This window comes from Molothrus ater, chromosome 18 (assembly GCF_012460135.2).
Source record: "Molothrus ater isolate BHLD 08-10-18 breed brown headed cowbird chromosome 18, BPBGC_Mater_1.1, whole genome shotgun sequence".
NCBI classification, from domain to species: Eukaryota; Metazoa; Chordata; class Aves; order Passeriformes; family Icteridae; genus Molothrus; species Molothrus ater.
The window spans coordinates 3,425,100-3,446,382 of NC_050495.2; the positions used below are offsets into that span (position 1 = coordinate 3,425,100).

At 40.9% G+C, this 21,283-nt stretch overlaps 2 protein-coding genes across 3 annotated transcripts in view; one reads left to right on the forward strand and one right to left on the reverse strand.

The window, feature by feature from the left end:
• Positions 1–248: 248 nt before the first annotated feature.
• RSRC2 (arginine and serine rich coiled-coil 2) lies at positions 249–14,411 on the reverse strand. 2 transcript variants are annotated; one of them, XM_036393281.1, is made up of 10 exons: positions 14,305–14,411; positions 11,706–11,862; positions 11,107–11,150; positions 8,310–8,500; positions 7,241–7,384; positions 3,748–3,870; positions 3,572–3,651; positions 2,772–3,004; positions 1,232–1,321; positions 249–913 (listed from the first exon to the last, which is right to left on the reverse strand). In XM_036393281.1, the coding sequence occupies exons 1-10, from the start codon at positions 14,308–14,310 to the stop codon at positions 734–736; spliced, it is 1,248 nt and encodes a 415-aa protein (XP_036249174.1). In that variant the 5' UTR covers positions 14,311–14,411; the 3' UTR covers positions 249–733. The 2 variants fall into 2 exon arrangements, with proteins under 2 accessions (XP_036249174.1, XP_036249176.1); XM_036393283.2 differs by lacking the exon at positions 14,305–14,411 and adding an exon at positions 10,124–10,201 and having other exon boundaries at positions 8,310–8,522; positions 11,706–11,727.
• A 767-nt stretch (positions 14,412–15,178) lies between these two features.
• The window catches only part of KNTC1 (kinetochore associated 1), a 31,499-nt gene continuing 25,394 nt past the window's right edge, over positions 15,179–21,283 (forward strand). The window contains 14 exon segments of the mRNA XM_036393434.2: positions 15,179–15,304; positions 15,429–15,549; positions 15,931–16,046; positions 16,357–16,429; positions 16,959–17,036; positions 17,172–17,206; positions 17,435–17,545; positions 18,416–18,509; positions 18,903–18,955; positions 19,339–19,451; positions 19,808–19,862; positions 20,511–20,609; positions 21,020–21,063; positions 21,166–21,231. Coding sequence (XP_036249327.2) covers positions 15,179–15,304; positions 15,429–15,549; positions 15,931–16,046; positions 16,357–16,429; positions 16,959–17,036; positions 17,172–17,206; positions 17,435–17,545; positions 18,416–18,509; positions 18,903–18,955; positions 19,339–19,451; positions 19,808–19,862; positions 20,511–20,609; positions 21,020–21,063; positions 21,166–21,231 — 1,184 coding nt within the window.

Sequence of the window (21,283 nt, forward strand, 5' to 3'; positions counted from 1 at the left end):
GCGCTCCTGCCCCCAGAACCGGCACCGCTCCCGATTTTGGAGATTTTCTTTCTCTTCTGAGAACGGGTGAGCGGTGGAGACAGCAGCGTGCAGGACAAAAGGATTTGGAACAGGGTATCTGCAGCAAGGCCCCTCACTGCAATACTTTACACAAATCCTACTTCAAAAGAACCAAAGCAAAACCTCCTTAAGTTTTCTCTTAAGTGGTTTATGGGAGTTCGGCCCAAAGGACAAATTACTATATGACCTTAGAGAAAAAAAAGTCTTTATTATTAACCAGTTTTTTTGCACTGGATTATGTGCCTATTGGCCCAGACCGCTAAATAACATCTACACAATGTTTCTTTCATGTTTCAAGAATTGAAAATAACTGTACAAGGTTAAAGTACAAAAGTACACAAGACAGTGGACACGAAATATCCATGTATGAGCTCTTCCCATCTGCTGCTTGGTTTGAAAAGTAGAACTTTAACTAAAAAATACTGTCCCCTCCTCTAGTTCTGTCAAGTTTAATGGAAGTGGGTATAACCTGATTACAACACTAACACCAGTATCACTAATCTGATATTTACAAAAAAAATTGTATTTTTCAATAAATTAAAGTCAATGCAACACCCATGCAAGCTAGAATGCTAGCTTTTTGGTGAACAAGGACCCAACATGTGAACAAGAACCTTCCACAGTCTCAAAACTTCAAAACAGCCTTTTTTGTTTGTTTGTTTGTTTTCATTTTTCAAACTGCATCCATTCCTCGCATGGAAGATGTGAACCCCAATCCCATTCCTCTTTGTGTGTGAGTCTGTGATCTGGCCATTTCATACTGTGCATCCAGATTTCTGAACACCTCCTCCTGCTGCTTCAGGGTTTTGTAACTCTCCTCATCCACGGAGCTGCAGCCAGCTTCATCCTCGCTCTGCAAACACAACACAAACATCAGCTCTGGCAAGAGAGGTTCACAAATTCTGTCAAAAGTAAGAATTCAAGTATTTGGGTTTATTGCTGCAACATTCTAGTGCAGATCTTCTCTCTCAAGAAACACACAGGCCTTTACCCAGTTGATTTTTGAATTAAATTCAAGTTTAGATGCTGCTCTTGAGCTTAATAAATACTTAAAACCTCTTAACTGCATCAGGTTAACTTAAAATCTTTACTGGATAAGGCACACTAAAATAGAAAGTGAAATCATTATCTTGCAATTAATCAACTTAATTACATATTCAGAATTCTTTACCTTAATGCCCATCAGTTTTCTGAATTTAACATTTTGGTCCTTGTTTCCAAAATTTAGTTTTTCCCATATTTCTGCAGACTGTGATTTGTCCTGTTCAGATTAAAAAAAAAAAGGTGTCACCTTTTTATATAAGATTCCATTAATAGCACAATAGAGCAGCAAGCAAAGGAGCAGTGCTGGAGACAAACCCATTCTGTACCAGAGCTGGAAGTAAAAGGTTTCCAAGTCTGACATTCCTCCTGCAGCATCCTCACAGGAGCTCTTTGTGAGGGAAGCTTTTCTAACCATAATGTTCAAAACACAGGAATGTTCCTTCCTTTGGCATTTCCAAAGGTCTGGAAGCTTGGTTGGAATTCAAAATGATGGAAAAATGAATTTGTTTATTGCAATTGATCAATATCCAGCACAATTCAGGAAGAACTGCCCAGAGAGCCCTCAGGGCTCTGCTGCCCTCCCTTTGTCTCCCACCATTGCCATGGAAACTGGTTTGTTTTTCACATCTTCGGGAACAGTCTGTAAAGGTAAGGGAGCTTGTTGTGTAACTGCTGCAAGATGGAAACAGCCTAACAAACACCCCTTTACCAGAGGAACAAAACACAAAAATACAAATATTATAGTGGCCGTTTTCCCCACAGTATCAGCAGGCAAAAGCTCTACTGAAATCCAGCAACTTTCTGGAAAAGCAACTGCCACAGGTGCCTTCCTTACTTCACTAATTGCAAAGGCATTTGACAGAGCACAAAAACCTGAAAGCTTATTTGTATGTCTGACTTTTGTTAGGGTTAATATTGCATTACTCTGCTCCTGAAAAGTTACCAGCCAGGTGGACAGATTTGCCTTTGAAATTTGCAATTGGAGAGGACACAACCATCACGTGAGAAATCTCTGCAGTCCCAGCAAAGAGAGGTTACACATTCCATCCCTCAGCCATTCCCTCCCAGTAAAGGGAGACCACCTGGGTTTGATGGTGAGCTGCAAGCTGTAGGTAAACTCACAACAACAACTCTAAGATCCAACTATACCTCTGAAGCTTTATCACACTCAGGGTTTCCTTGAGTCTTGTGTCACAACCATTTATCACTGAAGGAATAATTCTCTTAGTCCTTTCACTCCTAAATCACAGAATATTCTGAGTTGGAAGGGACCCACAAGGATCATCAAAGTCCAACTTCTAGTTCTACTGAACTTTGATTTCAGACTGATATTAAAACTTGCTAAGAGATATGAAACCTGGAAATAACACACACCAGCATCCTTGAACTGAATACAAGCTATTCCCAAACAAGTGTTCCCAAACACCTTTCCCAGATTTGCCATAACCAGTAAGCTGAGATGCACAAAGGTGTTTCTGAAATTTTTAAATTAAATGTTATTATCACTCATTGGGGGCAACAGCTAACTGGGGATAATGGCTGACTTGACAACAGCCACTTCCCATGGCATTCAGATATTCTCTTTCTTCTGTTGCAGCCTGGGCAGCATTTACAAACATCATGAGATGCAGACTGAAGGTACAAAGGTAAGAAAAGCCAACATTTACCCCTTCCTTTTTGCCTTGCCAAAGCATCTTCCGCTTTTTCTCTTGCTCAGCAAATTTCATGGGGTTCACTGCTGCTGGGTTGTAATAGCTGGGCACAGCTATGCCAGTCTCTGCCAGTGCCTTGGCCTGGAGTGCTGCCATCTGAGCTGCCATGGCGATCTGAGGGGTCACCTGTGTCCCCGAGGCCAGCAGAGCGGCCACGTTGATGACAGAGCCTCCTGTGGCTGCGGCCGCTGGGGAGCAAAGGGAACTTGTCAGGAAGGACTTTGGATTCTGGGGAAAAAACCCAACACACACAAAAGCCAACCACCAACTGCCCCAGAACCAAGGAAAAAGCCAAACCACCCAAACACTTCCCTTCAATAGAAGTTGGAAGTGCACAGGGAACAAGTGAATGATAAAATAGATGTGATTTCTCAACTAAGGAAAATGTCCCCAGGAGTTTTAGTAAACCAGAAGCTACAAGTGCAAGTAAAGCACTTCGTGGTTCTAAACACCCCTGAGCAAACAGCAGCCCAATGGCCATCATGAAATCATTCACAGCCCAAACATACAACATTTTTCTTGTACACTCAGCAAATAGTAAGAAATCCCAATCATTTTTGTTGGGGTTTTGTTTCTTATTTTTAGTTTTGGTGGTTTTCTAAACATTTCCTAGTTCTTGTTGTTTTTCTTATTAACAATTCCATAGAGACAACCTGCCCATCTGTTGGGTAAGACTGTAACACTCCTGTAACACGAGCCTATCTATCTTCCACTGATACTACTGCTCAGGAACTCATCTCATACACAAGCACTACCTGCAGCCATTTCCTGTTGCTTCTGTTTTTCAACCATTTCCTTCTCTCTCTGTTCTTGCAATTTCTTCGCTCTTTCCAGCCTAGAGATACATGAAAATAAAAACATTTAGACATGCAAAATCAACATCAGGAGCTTATTCACATCACATTTCATCAAAATGACCACAATTCCTGACCTTCTGGCTAAGGCCTCCTGTGCATCCATAGCTGTGTTTCGTCCCCGGAATGGCGGCGGGCTCGGGCTCCGGCTGTGGCTCCTGCTGAACCTTCGGGGCTTTTCAATTCTCTTCTTTCGCTCTCTGTAACCAAATTGAACACTTGCTAAAACAATAAAGGCACACATGCAGCTTAATATTTCATAAAGTATTTGATCACAGCATTGAAAATTTGCTTTATGGTTCATGTGGAGCTCTCAAGAAAAGCTTTCAGAGAGTTTATACTGCAACAGTCGCCTTGTAAGAACACAGAGGTAGAACTGAAGATTTCCAGCTGGAACAGAATGTGCAATTCTGGGTATTCATTCACCCTCTCATACTCAGTGTTCAGAACAAATAGATCTACTCTAGAGATTCTAAATCCTAAGGAAAATCATCGAATTTCTGGTTAAAATTGCAAGAGAACTTGAATGAATCAAGCTAGAAGAATGTTTTAAAACCATAAGAGACCTCAAAGCACTGTAATTATGTTAATAAGAGGCATTTTGAAGAGGCCCCATTTAAGAAGTGGAGTAGTACTTCAGGAAATTACTATTACTCTCCCCTCTGTATCCTCCTCCCTAAATGTGCTTTGAGGGACTCTCCTAAGCTGAACATGTGATTTGTCCTGGGTTTCTCTTGGGAAGAGAACTCTGAAGCATGAATTACCTGGAGCCTGCCCATCTGAAAAGAACACAGTTAAAATGTATTTTTAAGCAAAATACCAAAACATTCAGTTCAACTCCTCTCACTAACCTTTTCCCCACCTCCTTCCAAGCAGGAGACATTCTTAGGACATCTGTATCTAATCCCATCTAAACAACAGCTACCCAAAACACACAGAAAAAGTGCTATGAGCAGCAGTTCTCTGTGCCAGGACCATCAATATCTGCAGTACAAGAGATAAGGGTTTATCCCAGTTTAAGCCTCTGACACTGGTGTTTCAAACAAAGAAGTCACAGACACTGGAAGTGCTCAACAAAGGTTCATTTACAGGAGACATCACTCACACTTCTCCCAGATTTGCCATAACCAGTAAGCTGAGATGCACAAAGGTGTTTCTGTAATTTTTTAAATTAAATGTTATTATCACTCATTGGGGGCAAGAGCTAACTGGGGATAATGGCTGACTTGACAACAGCCACTTCCCATGGCACTCAGATATTCTCTCTTCTGTTTGCAGCCTGGGCAGCATTTACAAACATCATGAAATGCAGACTGAAGTTACAAAAAGATCCTTGTTTACATGACAAATCTGGTAGAATACAAAGGAGGCAAGACTTATCTTTTCAGAGAAGATGGCAAGATGCAGATTCAGCACTGGGAAGTGACAGATCTGCATTCCTGAGATAAGATGTAATGCCTGTTTCAAAGATACCTCCATTTTTCCCGTGCTGACTATTGTTGTTTGGTCTTGTCTTTGGTCTGTGATGCTTTATTGCACTGGTAAATATCAAGGAAATAAATATTTGAGCTTTTGTATTGAAGTATTTCCATTTGAAACAAGCAGCTGCTGTTTTCCACCTAGCACTTAATCAGAGCCAAACCACTGAAGAACTGCCAGGAGGTTTTATGCACTCACAAACCAAAAGATTGCTTTAAATGCCCATGAGAACAAATCCCCTGAAAATGTGAGCTTGAGATTATGCAAAGAACCATCAAGAGAAGGCCAAGCTCTGCTTACAAACGCTTCTGTCACAGCCTGCTCACTGTAACACAACAAAAACTGCATGTCAGGAATGATGGAATCCCTTCCCAGGTGAGTTTTAACAGGTACAGAGTTAAACAGGTACTCTGCTCTGGCTTGTGCAGAGTTTGCCCTGAGGACTGCCCCATAAGTCACCTTCTCTTCCAGACTTGTCTGAGCCCTGAACTTGATGAAGTGCTCCAGCTCCACATAAAAAAGATTTATGCCTCATTTACTTCCATCCTCTAGGATTTGTGAGACACAAACATAACTTAAAAGAAAAGGACTCTTGCAGTATGTCCACCAGCATCCCACAAGGCCTGTTTCCAGCTGCAGAAATTCCTAAGCTATAACTATCCCTTACTTTTTCTTCCCACATTTGATGTTCTGTTTCAGGCAACTTGAATTCCACTGCAGAAGCCAAAATCTATTCTGGGACAGAAGTTTTCATGGAGCCATTACACACAATGTTCAAAGTAACTTTTAAACAGAGCATATTATCTACAATAACTGGAAAAAACAGGGAGCTGAAGCCTTGCACAACATGCTGAATGTAGCTGAAATACCATCCATTAAATACAAGTAACTGCACCAACTGCAGACCCAGCTCTACTCACCCCAGCTCAATGTTTGGTAGGAAGTGCATGTCAAAAACATGACACAAAGCAGGGAATTCAACTACTTCTTCAGAAAGGTTAAGTCTTCTGACCACTTTCACAAGGGATGTTGTAGCATTACACAAGTGTGATGGTTAAAACTCCAATGTTCCACTGTAATGCTGAGCAGTCATAACCAGGCATAGAACAATTAAAATATTCTGGTGAACACACTATGAAGAGAACTGGAACAGTCAACATTTTCTAGCAGCTCTGCAGGGACGCTGATTTTCATTCAAACTCCTTTCAACAAAGTATGTGTAGCAGTCATTAAGTTGTATTTCAGCTTCACCCTTGAGAAAACCCCACAGGGCATTAAGAATGCAAAGGTGATACAGAGGCTCTGCACCAAAATACTGAATGCATTATCAGTATTGGAAAACATTAACTTCTACACAGAGATGAAAATGGCAACTCCAGCATATCCCAGGTGAGGTATGGAAACTTCACTCTGTCAAACAGCCCCAGACCAAGCCAGAATGTGTCTGGATCAAGTGCTTCTAGAATTTAAGGAAGAAATCAAAGCACTCAGGGAGAAAAATTAATGTGATAAATATTCTCAAGCTGCACTTGACAAAGAGGAGCTGGTAATCACTAACACTGAAGAGTACATTCATATCAGAAATAATCCATCTAAACCAAAATTTATCTTAACACCATACCAACTGCCACTTCACAGAAAAACTAAGTTGACTTTGTGGAGCTGATCAGAATTAGCTTCTGATCTATTTATCTGCTCTGACAGCCAATGATTCCCAGTTAAACTTTCCTTTTATCACATGTATACAAAATGAAGGGATAAATACAGCAGTATGCCAACCACACTACTATTGTATCAAACACAGGAAAAGTCACCTGTATCTTATTCTTCACTTCTTCCCACTAAAGTACTATTGCTAACAAGAAGCCACACTATGAAAAGCCAAGAGCTCGAGATGCTTCAGCTGCCCAGGACAAATGTTTCTGTAAGACCAAGCAAACTGCCCAGTCCTGACCCTGCTCTCAGTACTGGTGAGAAAAAGCCAAACACATTGAACTGCACTGAACAGACGTGACCTGGCAAACCCATCCCATCGGCCCAGCACAGAACGTCCAACCAAGCATCACCACATACATGGAGGGTAACACTCACCTGCTTCTGCTCCTAGTTCTGCTTTTACTCCTGCTCCTGTGTCTGTGTCTGGACCTTGACCTCGAGCGGGATCTGATCCGTCGCTTTCTCTCTCTGCTGCGGGATCGGGATTTTTTCCTATCGCGACTTCTGCTCCGATGGCGTCTGGAACACAGGCCCTGAATCCTTACAGGTGTCCAAATGCAGTTTGTACTCAAGGACTCACACAGGGGTTTGCCCACAGGGCAAAATGCATCAGGCAGGGTGGGGAGACTGCACACTACACACAGAAATGCTCATGCCCAGAACTGGTTAAGCTGTAGGTCTGAGGATGAAATGGGAAAGGAACCAAAGCCCACCACCAGCCACAGTTGAGCTGTAGAGTTTCTGTAAATAACCATACTCATCAACACTGCTGTATTTAGCAGTTCATTAAAGTGTAGACCTCAAAACAAACACAAAGCCAAACGAATCTGATGCAGGAGTCTTAAATCCAAGGCAACACAACCCTGCTTTTCTCCTTGGTATTCCAGAGCTTGGTGAAGAGGTGCCCAAGGTGCAGCCTGTGAGTCACCTCCAGTCCCTCAGCCTGTCAATAGCCAAAGCTTGTTCCTCACTACCCTGTCTGCTGTACATCCCTCAGCTACACAGGGAGAAGCTCTGCTGCAGCAGCCTGCTTGTCCCAGGCAATTTTCCTACCCTCAGAATGTGCTGGGTGGGCTACCAGGCAAGGAGGATTGGCCACACTCCCTCTGAGGAAGCTCTTGATTTAGGAGGTAAAGAGCCATGTCACTGTAAGGTGTATATGCTTTCCTGTCACTGAAAATAAGGGACATTTAATAATCTTTTTTGTATTTCCTATACCAATTATAAATGTGAGACACATCCCTACATAAAGTCTTAGTGCAATATTGTACTTTTATTTTGAAGTAATCTGCAAAATAACCACCTACAAAGGCACTACCTAGTGAAAACTGAGACATGCAATATAAACTGATGCTTTACACTAGGTCAGGAATGGAACTCTACAGAAATTCCCAAGATGCCTTTTGGAAATGCACTCACACAACAATCACGTGCAGCAACTCACCTTTCCCGAGACCTGGATCTGGAATGACTCCTCCCTCTGGATGACTTTCTCTCTTTGCGTTTATGCCTCTCCTCACCATTTTCAGATGAATTTAGGCTGTCTCTTCCCTTGTCAGAAGAATGCTCTTTGTCATTGTGATCTTCAGATTTGTGCTTCTTGGAGGACTTCTCTTTGGATTCATGTCTTCTTGCCTGTTTTAAGAAGAAGTTGGTTCTTTCAGGAAAATAGTGCAACAAAGAGAGTTAGTATGGGTATCAGAAGATAAAAATGCTAAGTTGTGATGCAACATTAGTAACCTTAGGAGTGTGACTCAATGATGAGCCACGGCTGCTTTACCTAATGCCACCAACTACCCAAAGCTGTAAATGCACACTATCATTTTTCCCCCTTTTCCCTCCTCCCACTGTCTAGAAAGGATTTTAAAGGTATCCATCCAGGTATCTTTACAGTGCTTCCATATAAGACTCACAGCATTGTAACAAAAACCTGTCATTTTCAGTTACTGTCTCCATTCCAAGCACTTAAGGACCTATCTTAAAGAACCTGACAATTTATGAATATGCATATACATAAACACAGTGGCAGTGATTATTTAATATTTGCCTGAGCCTTCCATGTAGAAAGTTACTAAAATCCACACGTAGTTCCAGACAAACTATTTTGCTTTTAGAATGAAAAAAAACTTCTAGTCATCATTAGGTTATTATTTTCTAGAGCAAAACTCTCTTCAGTAACTTCCAACAGTTTTTACAAAGCAAAGTGATCATTTACATGGCTGACATCCCATTTTTAGTATTTCAAATGAACATGCATCACTCAGACTTCCCACAGTAGTTTGAAATTACAGATTTGCTGCTCCACTATACCGCAATTCCTTCCTGCAGTGCCTCTTAAAAAAAAAAAGATCCCTTTTTATAGCTGCAATGCCAAAAATATTTAGCAAGGTCAGGCCTGATTTTTGCCAGTGCTTTCCTTAGAGACTAAGTCGTGACATCAACACCCTTTCTTAATATATCCAGTGTGTTCTGCAACCTTTCTGCACAAAAGCATAGCCCATTCAAGCATTCAAGTCTTATGTTTAAATAATGTTCTGCTCAAGTCACAAACTAAACATGACACATTCATTTTAGATAAATCCCAATTATCCAGAAGTTGTTTGTTTGGTTTTCTTGCTTATCTAAATATGTTAACTATTCATAAAGCCTTTTCTTCCATCAGAACTCTCTCTCAGATGAGTCTGGAGAAGATGCTATAATTGGTTTTTACCCATTTGCCCAAGCCTAATTCTTTATTAATATGTATCCACTTCTAAATAAATTTGATTATTGTTCTTTAAGTAAGCAAGAATATTACATAATTTTCCTGCTTTCACAGTATTTTATTCTTAGCTCCTTTAATAATCAGTCCTTACATTTGAGATTACCTGCACACTAGTTTTAAGTAGCTATGTATATAAGTAGTTGTTCTCACATACTAAGAAGAATTACTGATATTCAGCACTCAGTCTACAGACAGAGATTAATCTTGCAAATGAATGACAACAGTACATCTACTGTGGGAGATCATTTCTCATCTGTTCACTCTGCAAAACTTAAAAGCTGCTAAATAAATTGTGTAAGATTAGATCCAACAGCCTGGCAAAGCACTGGACAGGATTTTAAACAGCTTTTTTTAAAAAAATAACTAAAGAAAGTCTTAGAATTTTTTTAATCACAATTTCCAGACACACACTTAGTAATAAAACCACCATTATATCCCATAACGGATTTAAGATATTTTTAAGGGAAATATGAGTTTGAATGACTAATAGTTACCTTATCATGAAGTAGGCTTATAATTTTGCTATCTGAGTCTGCAGCGTCTTCAGTTCAGTCTCTTCGCGCATTAGCACGCTGAGTATGATTTATTATAGAAATGTTATCATGTGAGCTAAACAATAGATTATTCAATTTCACAAAAACTCGCCTAGATTTTTCTTTCCTCCTGTTTTTTTTTTTCTTTTTAACAGAGCTTCCATTGGGATGGGGGAAGGAGACGTTCCTGACCCGGGTTTGAAGTTACAAAGTGCCTTAAGTGTTCCAGCCTATGGCCCCACATGGCTTAAGCTTCTTTATGACTATTTCGATGCTCCTGCTTTGCTTGTTTCAGCTCTTCTCTGGTGTGTGAGCCAGTTATTTTTAAGGCATTATTGATGCTGTCTCTTCTCACTCCCCTATATATTCACACACACACTTATTCATTTATTTTAAGAGACAGCCCTCTGAAATTTTTGCTGCCACAGTCGCATTTCCAGCTGACTCAGCTTGTTTGTCAAGCTATGACAGCCTTTACAATTAAAGGATGCAATAAACAGAGCTCAGTCCGATGGCAAATTACTTTTAATACACCTAAGTAGACAGGTATGCATTATTCAAAGTCCTGAACACTGACCAGGAACAAGGCCACCCAAGGCTTTTGGATAATGGAAGCTCTGTAAAAGTGTTCAAGAACACCATTCTACTTCTCCACATGAACTCTCTCTTTTGGATGTTTCCACAAAAATATTAAAAAAAAAAAAAAAGAAAGAAATTAAGTTACTAGTTTCTGAAAGCATTTTCTATAAAACTATTACCTTGTCAACATGATGGCTGCAATCATGCTTCACTATGAAAGGCTCTCCATATCCATTTTTAAGCTTAAAGTTCTCAATTTCTTGTACTTACCATAAAGTCATTTCTATAAGTTTACACATATGTGCATTACTACAAGATACTTTTTAAGATGTACAATTACCTAAACGCTACAAAGTGTTAATTACCTCTTTGCTTCTGCTCCGGCTTCTGTGTTTTCTTCCTTCAGTATCTGCAGAAGAAAACATTTGCTGTCATTTACCAAGATAAGAGGAGATCACCTGGCTATAATCCTTCCAGCTCCTTTCAGTTATTCCATCCCTTGAAGGGATGGATTTATAAAGATTTAAAAAGCAAACAGCACTATTTGAGTATCTACTGCAGAAAGCAAACTCTGACTGTCAGTTCCAGTGCTTTGCATTTATTTAAGCTCTGACAGTGAAAAACTAACCCACATCACACTCCAATCATGTTCTTCTGCCAAGTAACTTTATTCTTGTTACAACTATGCAAAAGTATCCCAGCCTATGCTTATCTAATCAAAATGGAACAAAATGGGACAGTTTCCTGTTTGGTGCGGTCTGACCGTGTCCCCCCTCCCTGATCCCCTCAACACTGATGGGACCTTTTCCCTCAACACTTTCAATACTTAGGATACAACCCAAAAGTAGCAGATCCATTTTTTTCCCAATTCTAACAAGTCACTAGGGCTAAGTCTGCCTATTTTCCCCAAAATTGCTTCTGAGAGAATTCAGCTGCCCAGGAATCTGCTCCCATGCAGGCCTACCTGACTTCCGTCTCCTCTCCCTGGAGCGCGAGCGCGATCTCGAGTGGTGATGCTTTGATGTTCTGGGGGAACTGGAGGCGTCTGATTGCTCCTTTTTCTTCTCTCTTTCTGGAGAGGACTTTTCTGGGACTACTCCATCTCGTTCTGTATCACTACCCTGCACACGAGGACAGAATTTTTAAGAAACAGAAGCTTAGGACTGAAAACCAAGGAAAAAAGAGACATCTAACTTTTGGTTTTGTTTTTGCTAAGATAATGTTGTGTTCACCCTTGCAGCGAACTGTGCAACTGCATGCAGATTGATTTTTCAAGATTTTAACAAAGAGAATTGATATAAAGTTCACATTTTATTCTCTCACTACATGAAATTGTACTTTACTTTTCCCATGTACTCCTGAGAGCATCAGTATCACTAAACTCTGAGGCAGAGTTTTCTCTAAATGGTGTTTGGAGGTCAATCACTTTTCAGCATTTCCATGACCAGGATTACTTAGGGTCAGTGCTGTCCCAACAGATCTGGGTGACAAGTTTGGGCATTACTGAGGCACAGCACAAAATGCCCAGAAAGTTCTGAAGCATGGAATGAACTCTGAAGGGAAATGCAGGAAGGTGCATGAGGAAACACCTCAACAGTATCTCTGTAAAAAGATTTATTTGTAGGAGACCACACACAGGTCACTTAGACCTGTTCCAAGATCACATTTTTACCAGATAATGAAAACCAAGATGTTCCTTCCACTCCTTCTAAACCTCGATGTAGGAGGATTAAATCCAAAGCCTGATTTTGTGACACCAAGAAAACTCTGTGACTCAGTGTGTGAGGGGGGAATGGGTACAAGTGGTGCACAGTGCCCTGACAGGAACAGAGTGAGCAGCACACGCTGAGAGGGTCAATGTGCTCCCAGGAACGATCTCACAGCCTCGCTGCTCTTGCTCTCATCTCCTCTCCAGCCATAATCAAACCCTCTGCACAACAGAAGTGGGGCTGCAGCAGATGTCACTAAGGACAACGTCTGGCCCAGAACTGCTATTCAGGAAGACAATTTAATGTAGCAGAGACTTGAACTTGAACAGTTTTCCACCGGCTGCAACTGGCAGGATGGTTTGCCAACTGAACAAAACAGGAAAACCTCTCAAATGTTCATTTATATCCACTGATTTGAAAATAAAGCAGCTACTTTGTCTTAAACCTCAACAGATATTACAAATTGTCATTAGTACATGTGTGCTAATAGCACACTTTCTTCATGACACCCCACAGGTAAATCTTTGGATTTATATTTCAGCTACTACTGTTTACATTGTGAGGTTACTTGAGAAGAATGAGGATATCAGCTCTGAGTGTAAATCAGGTGGGATTTGAAACACGCTATCCAAGTGAAACCGAGCCCACTGCCACGATTTCCAAGGCTACCAATGCCATTATTTACACAGTGCTGCTCGTTAGTGCCCTTGTGCCCTGCACCTGAGGGAAATCTGTGCTACAGAAAAAAACAGCAATTAAAAACCTGACAGAATTCACTGAGATTATTCTCGGTTCTCAGACTAGCACCAGGCTCAGTGTTACCTTGAATAAGGCCCTCACCTACACTTTAGAGGAACTTCTAAATGCAGTAGTAGCATCTTAAAGTGCAAAAACAAAGTAGTAATAATTAAAGTCCTTTTACAGAAAAATGTACCTTACTCTTAACAGCCTAAGTTATATAACAAAAAAAGAAAAAATCGTTATATAAGAATTCATTTTCTCCAGAAGTTTAAAGTCCCCCTGGCTCTGTTTCACCACTGATCAAACTTTCAAGACAAGAACTTTAGCTACCGGATTAGACACCGCAAAATGCTTAAAGTCAGCTTTAAAAAGTTTTATCGCTTTCCAGCCCTGCTTGTTTATTGGGTTTTTCGTTCTGGGAATTTTTTGCGCTCAAAACTATTTAACAACTTTTGAAAAAACTGACCACATCAGGTTAACTCTTTGGTAACTCTTACTGATTCTTCAACACAATTAGAGGCGAAATATCTTTGTACACTACCAGATCACAAAATTTTTTCAGAGAAAATAAAACCGCACTTAGACCCTGCTTGAACATAAAGGACAGTGGTAACTACAGCAGAGGCACTTCCCATCGATATTAACCATAAAAAGCAGGATGGGAGCGAATTAATTGACTGCAAAAAAGCCTGTGACCAAACACAAAGAAAAAGAGCGAAGAAAAGTAGAGAAAGGAAAATTTAGCACGGCCCAGACACCAGGTCGCTCCCCTCACAGGGAAGCTGCGCCCCACAGTCCCCACGAGAAACGCCAGTACAACCACAGCACTTCTCCCCACAGCCGTGGATCCACCAGGGCTCAGTCCCAGGGAGTCGTCTCCTCTCCCCAAGCCCCGAGGAACGAACCAGAAACTTCTGGAGACGGGGATGGAAGCGCCGGGAGCAGCGCGGCCGCCCCTCCCCGAGCCCATCATGGCGCCGCAGCCGAAGGCGCGGCGGGCGCCATTTTGTGCCTCCGCGCACACGGCTCCCGACCGGGCCCTCCCCGGCTCTGCCCCCCACAGCCCCTTCCCCGCCACCCTCGCCCCAAAACCCGGCAGCGACCGCCGCTCACCGCCATGACCGAGCGCCCGGGCCGCCGCCCCTCAGCAACGTCCTCGCAGGGCTCGACCTCGCTCGGCTGCGCGGCCACAGCGATCGCGCGGCCCCGCCCGCCCTCAGCGCGGGTGCCCGGATGTGGCGCTGGGGGGAGCGTGGGGGAGCGCGGGGCGTTATGGGCCGGGGAGGCGCCTTCGCGTTCGAGGAGGTTTGGCCGCAGCCGCGACCCGTTGAGCCCGTCCCGGCTCCCGCCAAATTGAAACCCAGGAGAAGACGAAGGGGCGCAGTCAGGGGAGCGGGGGAGCCCCGAGGGGACGGGAGTGTCACCGGTGAGGGGATCGGGGTATCCGAGGGCACGGGAGTGTCACCGGTGTGGGGAGCGGGGTACCTGAGGGCACGGGAGTGTCACTGGTGAGGGGATGGGAGGCACGGGAGTGTCACCGGTGAGGGGATCGGGGGCACGGCAGTGTCACCGGTGAGGGGATCGGGGGTTCCCCGAGGGCACGGCAGTGTCACCGGTGAAGGGTCCCTCTGGAAATAGCGATGTCACCGTCGCAGTGAGGGATTGGGGTCCCTGTGGGCAGGGGTTTGTCACCAGTGAGGGGATGAGGGTCCCTGAGGGCAGGGAATGTGTCCCTGTGAGCAGCGACACTCACAACATGGTGGGAAGCACTGGCAGTGAATTTAGTTGGTGAAATCTCTTCTCCCTAAGCTGCCTTCAGCCAGGCCGGCATCCACATTTGGCTTTAAATAAACTCCTTATCCTCATAAGGCTTCTTGTACACAGTGCCCCCATACAGCAATGAAACGAATAACTTACCTGTAGGCACGTAACATTTTAGAGCTGTCTGCTCTACAAGGTGTTCCTGAAATGTTTATCCCAGGCAAAGATGTGGAACGAGATCGAGCTCCTGCTGAACGAGGACACCGGGCAGCTCCCGGTGGGGCTGGGCCAGGAGTGTGGCACTGCCTTGTACCAGGTGGATACCCTGCTGCAAATCACATCCTCAGAGAAGGTACAGCCCGTCAAAGCCGTGCTTTTGTCTTTAATTAATTTGTCTTTTTTGTTTAATAACTGCCTGGGCTCTTTTGTTGTGTTTTCTGGAGTGTTCCTGTGTGAAACAACCTTTCCCTTGCCAGGTCTCTGTGAACCCCCAGCTCCATGCATGCAGCTCCAGGGATGGCAGCATTGTTGCTGTGGACAGATCTGTGGCACTTCTGGACAGCACTGGGCTGTCTCTTCTCATGCACATCCAGTTTGGTGAGTTCTTCCCTTTGGAATTCCACTTGGCAAGTGAAAACTGGCTTTTAAAATACCTTGGTTTGGACTGGAAAACGCAGCAAGTGTCTGACTAGCCTGTAAAGGGAAGCATTAAAACAAGTACCTAAATAATAAAAAGTGATTTTGGCTTCTGAAAACTATTATTTCAGTACAATTTCACTAGAATCCTTTCTAAGTTCTCACTGAAGTGGAAATAATGGATACTGAAACCACTCCCTGTAGGCCACTTCCCACATTTCATTTAGTCAGAATAACTTCTTTTGAAGAAATCTGGGACACAGTGTTGTCCAGTTCTTGTGTTAATATTTATTCATAAAACCCAAATCTTAACATCTGACATTTTGCCATGAATCTTTTCAGACACTAACGTGGATGTGGTGGGTATGTGTCAAGACAAACAATTCCTTGTGGTTGGTGAGAGAAGTGGCAGTTTACATCTTATCCACATCCCATCCAAACAAACCTTGCTAACAAAGGTACAGTAACTTTTCTATTTAATTTTGCTCAGAACATTTTGTTCTCAGACTTTCTGGAGGTTTTTTAAATAATTTTTCCAAAATACCAAAGCACAAACATCCTTGGCCTTTTTGACCACATGTTCTAACTAAACAGGTGAAACGGGCACTTCTGTTCCCATGAGTAATGAATAAGGAAAATCTATTTAGGAATGGCATGCATAAACAAGAAACTTCATTAAAAAAGTTTAAAGTTTGAACTGATGATCAACATTTCTTTTTTTTTTTTGTGAAATACAGAATAATAGTCTTTATGCTGTTTCTATTTTAGATTTTGGTTGAACAATCTACAAGTGAAAAAACCTACTTAAATCTCTTTTTTGTTAAAGATAATGCAGATGCAGGTAAGAACTGAATGATTTTTTTTCTTCCCTTTGTCTGAATTTTTGTGATTTTGTTCTCCTTTAATTGCTCTCACGGAAAGAGATTACAAAATAAATAATACAGAAAAGCATAAAGAAAAGTTAATTTTATGTGCACAATGCAAAGCAAAGTTGTAGAAGATTCTTTATCTCATTAATTATTTTACAAAAGCCATAGGAAACAAATACTCAGAACTCAATACCTTTTTCTTTTGAGACTGTGCTAAACATAGGAAAAGGCTTAAAAAAGGAAGAATTCCTTCTCTCTTCAATCAGAGTTCAGTGGTTCTGTCCTATGAGCTCCCAGCCCTGTTCTGTCACAATAGAAGATATTATATCATATATATATTATTCTGCTCCTAGTTAGAAATGACAAAATTGTCGTTTAAAATAGTTTCATCTATTGGTCAGATGATTTTTTGGGGTCAGTTATTTCACTGCCCTGTTTACAAGCAAGTCTTCTCTTTACTTGCTCTTGAATACTTCAGTTTGAAATATTTCTGTTTTTTAGGTGTTTATCACATGTTCATCCTCACAAGCAATGGATGCTTCTGCATTATGTGTGTCCCTCTTGGAAAAACACAGGAAGGTAGGATGAGCTACAGACCCCTTGGGATTTTTCATTGGAACAGGGAGACCTGTATTCAAAAACTTCCTTTTTTGCCTTTTTAAAATTTTGAAAAATTTATTTAACACTGCTTTTATTTTTTTTTTTAATATTTAGCAATTGAGAAGATGGATATGACTACAGCAAAGCAAGTAAGAAACACCTGCAAAACTGGCCAAATTGTTAAAAATACAGGGTTTGTCACCAAACTTTGCTCTGTGCATTGCACTGACAGTTTACCAGTCCATCATTCCCCCTCATAGCTGTGATTGTTACTTTTTCTGTACATTTACAAATGAGCAGAGATTTTTATCCACTGCTTCTATAACCAACTCTTTTTCTTCCCCATTTGTGGCCATCCCTGCTCTCCCACCCACAAGTTACAAGGACAGATAAAGACAACTTTCATTGCCACGAGAGAGCATCACAGCCTGGGCTGTCAGGATTTTGTCATCAGCAGCTCAGTGAACAAAATCCATCTCATCATTGGGGTAAGCACTAAGAACATGAACAATTTCCATGTGATCACTGATGGCATTTTTGGATCTGCAACAAACTTTGTCTCCAGACATTTGTGTCTCTTTTTCAAGCAGCTCTTCAGCTTTTTTGCACTGTTTTGCTTTTCATTTCCTTCACTGTCAATTTTAAGGTTGTCACTTGTGCAGCCTGTCCATAGTTTTTCTCATAAGGAAATAACTGCTGTCATTTCCAAAATGACTTTGTTGTGATGGATGAGGGGAAAATATTTTCACCCTGAGTTTCTGAGCTTAGAAATCACCAGTTCCTGGTCTGTACAGGCTGGATTGTTTACAGATTTTATCCTTGGGCTCACAGACAAAACCAAGGCTGGCAAGAATCTTCCAATCAGCTTCTCATTCAACAAGGCCTGCTAAAATAACAAGGTCTAATTCAACAAAGCTTTTAAGCATGAATTAAATACAGCAACTAATAAAGAAATTAAAATATAGACTTGCTTTGAATGTCATTTGCAAACTTGCAAATAAGTTCTCCGAGTTGATTTTTTGAAGGCTGTTGAATTCAGTGGGATTCTCCTCAGTAGGCCCAGAGTAATTTCATTCAGCTTTTATGTTCTGTGAGAAAGAAACGTGGATATTTGGAAATACTGTTTTTCAAAGAGCCAGAAACTGCTGAGTGTAACAATCACTGCAACAAAGGCTGGCCTTGAAAGGAGAAGGGAAAAATGATAAATTAAAAATAAAGAAATCAATGGTTTTTTCTGAACATCAGTAGAGGACTAAAGTTAAATTGAGTTTTGCAGCTTTCCAAGTTACAAATCAATGGTAGAAGGAGTCAGTGGTCAACATCTCCTGTCTAACCCCATTTTCCTTTGCCTCTCTCAGGGTAAAGGGGATTATGTGCTCTCCAAATGGGAAGTGGACCCCACCAATGCCCTGGTGGCTGCTCAAAGTTTTGCTGATTCAAGTCTGATCCAAGGTAAAGGAGGTTTTATCTTTTTATAGACAAGTGTAGATTTCATATTTAATTGCAGACTGTACTCTTTTTTTGTTATTTCATTGTTTTTAATAAATTCATTTCATTAAATTTCATTTTCATCTATTCAATTCGTTTCATTGGTTTTAATAAATTCACATGTGCCAAACAGAACATTTTTGTAAAGGTACAGCCAAAATGTGGGCTTCAAAATTGCAGTTTAACTTAGTTACATAAATCACAATTCACATTAAGCTCAACTTTGCACAGTCCTAGGAATTCCATGAGGTTAAACCATGAGGTTTCCAATACTTGGTTGTGTATTTGAATGTGTTTTTGCTTCTGATACATACCTCAAGAAAAATTATGAATTTATGTGAGTATTCATATTTTTAGGTGCTGCAAAACTTCAAGTCCTTGACAATCAGCTGTTTGTTTTGGATACAGAGGTATGAATAATGATTTCCTTTAATCTTCACTGTACAATGCTCTTGAACCAGCTTATAAACATATTTTTTTAAGGTTTAGAGTGAAATTTCTGTAAAATGAAGGTTTACAGAAATTTAATCTCTGTATATAAATACAGAAATTATATATATACATAAATTTAAAGAAATTTAATTTCTGTATATAAATACAGAAATTATAAATAATTTCTATTTAAATTTCTATTTAAATTTGTATTTACTTATATCAAGAGCATCTTGATCTTCCTGTATTTTTTTTTCATTCTACTCCTGTTCATTATTTAAGCCAAGAAATGTAGTATTTTGCTCAAAAACTGTCTTCTATGAGGAAAATATAAACTCATCTCTGATTTTTTTAAATCTAGAACATCTTAAGCACGTGGGATATTTATTCCCTCACTCTAATTTGGGATTGGCCTTTAATACACATTGAAGAATTTCTTCTCACTACTGAGTCAGATTCCTCTCAAGTCACATGGTAAGTGGAGAGTTACTACAGCACCCACCCTGAGAAGTGAAATGTTGTCTGGGGCTGTGATTTCTATGAAATATCTCATTGTTTTGGCCCAGATGCTGCTGCAAAACATCATGTCCTTGTTAGAAATTCCTTTTCTTAAAAACTAAGATTAAACAGAATGTGTGACAAAGTGTAACTGCTGTTTTAAAGTGTGAGAAAGTGCTAGAAACTATTCAGCTATATATTAAAATATAAAGGGATTTGTTGTCAGTGGAATGCAAAATTTCCTAAAACAAAGAAACAAAAATATTTCACAGTTTTAACCTCAGATTCCTACAGCAAATTTTGCTTTCTTTTCTCTCTTTCTCATTCATTAGGCAAGGGCTTGCCAATGTGAAACTGATTGTGATGACAGTGCCAGATGCCAAACAGGTAAAATCTCCTGTTCTGTGTTCTGCTCCTTAATTGGGATGCAATTGCTCATAGGAAAAAAAAAGGGAGAGAGGGATGGAGGTGGCAAAATATTTGGGGCACAGAGAATTCTGAGGAGCTGAAATCCGACCTGAAATGTGGCCATTTACATCTCAGGGTGTGGCAAATGGGGGCTGTTGGGATTCTTGTGGGGGTGTCCAGGCCAAGCTGGCCCTGGCTGGGGTTTTTCTGGATGGTTTGGGGTTTATTTGTTTGGTTCTTTGAGGCAGGCAGATAAGGAAGAGCAGCAAAATGCATCATTGTCTTCCAGCCCTTCCCAGATTGCTTCAGAACAATATCTCTGCTGCCACAGTCAGTGCACTCAACTGAAATCACATACCAGGATGGACATGGTGCAATTGTAAAAATCAGATTAAACCTGATTAAACCTATACATAATAGGCCTAGAGAGAGAGAGGGAGAAAGGCAACATCTGAAGCTTCATTAAACTTCCTCAGACTGGAGATCTGCATTCCATAAAAAGTCCTACAAGTACTGCCTTCTAATTCCATAAGGATTCAGAAATGCTTCTGCAAATATCACTCTCTCACCAGAAAAAAAACCAATTCTGACTTCTTGGTTTGTTTTCTCCCTTTTGTTTTTTAATAGATGAGAAGCCTCATGGTTTTTGCATTGCCCACTATGCAACAGCTCTACTCTCTGCAAGTGTCTCCTGTTTCTTCCCTTGTTCAAAGTGGGATCTGCACTGTAGGTTTTGATGATTTTTTTGTTGTTCTTTGAAGAAATACAGTTGTCTTAATATGTGTAAATATTAAAGAGGGCAGTGAATTATTCTTGTTAGGTTAGAACCAATTTCTGCTAGAAACTATGCAGGAGCCACACAAAGAAAGATTAAGTGATGTCCCCAAAGGATAGAGAAAAATATCCTATTATGAAGCAAAGTGAACAATTTCAATTTAGTCTGAGGTCTCTTGCACTATTTAAGTGCTGCTAAAAACTGAGGGAAGTTTTTAAAGTTTAAAAACTGAGGGAAGTTTTTAAATCCTGCTGCTGCTAAAAACTGAGGGAAGTTTTTAAAGTTCTCTTAGCATAGAAAAATGCTCTGAATTTATTTGGAATTCATTTCCCCTGATGGTTTCTGTCATTGCTCACTACAGGATACAATACACTTCTTGGAAGGAATTCATGAAAAGCATCAGATGTAAGATCATATTTTGTTTGTAACTATCTCATTATTATAGAAAAATGGCAGCTTACTTCCACATAGAGTTGATAAATTCACAGAATTCCCTCTCATCCTCAGGCCCTCTGAAGACCCAGTTTCTATAGTAGTGATGAGAAGTTTAACTGAAGCCTTGCCAGAAAATAGGTACTGGTTTCTGTGAAAAACCATTGCATTATTATTTTTTTTTTAATCTGGA

Bases quoted from the DNA above. Each gene is read 5' to 3' on its own strand.
- RSRC2 (XM_036393281.1), bottom strand. The intron at 3,871-7,240 runs GTGAGTGTTACC...ATTTGGTTACAG, and splicing joins AGAACTAGGAGCAGAAGCAG to AGAGCGAAAGAAGAGAATTG. The intron at 3,005-3,571 runs GTAGTGCTTGTG...TTTGCTCCCCAG, and splicing joins GCAACAGGAAATGGCTGCAG to CGGCCGCAGCCACAGGAGGC.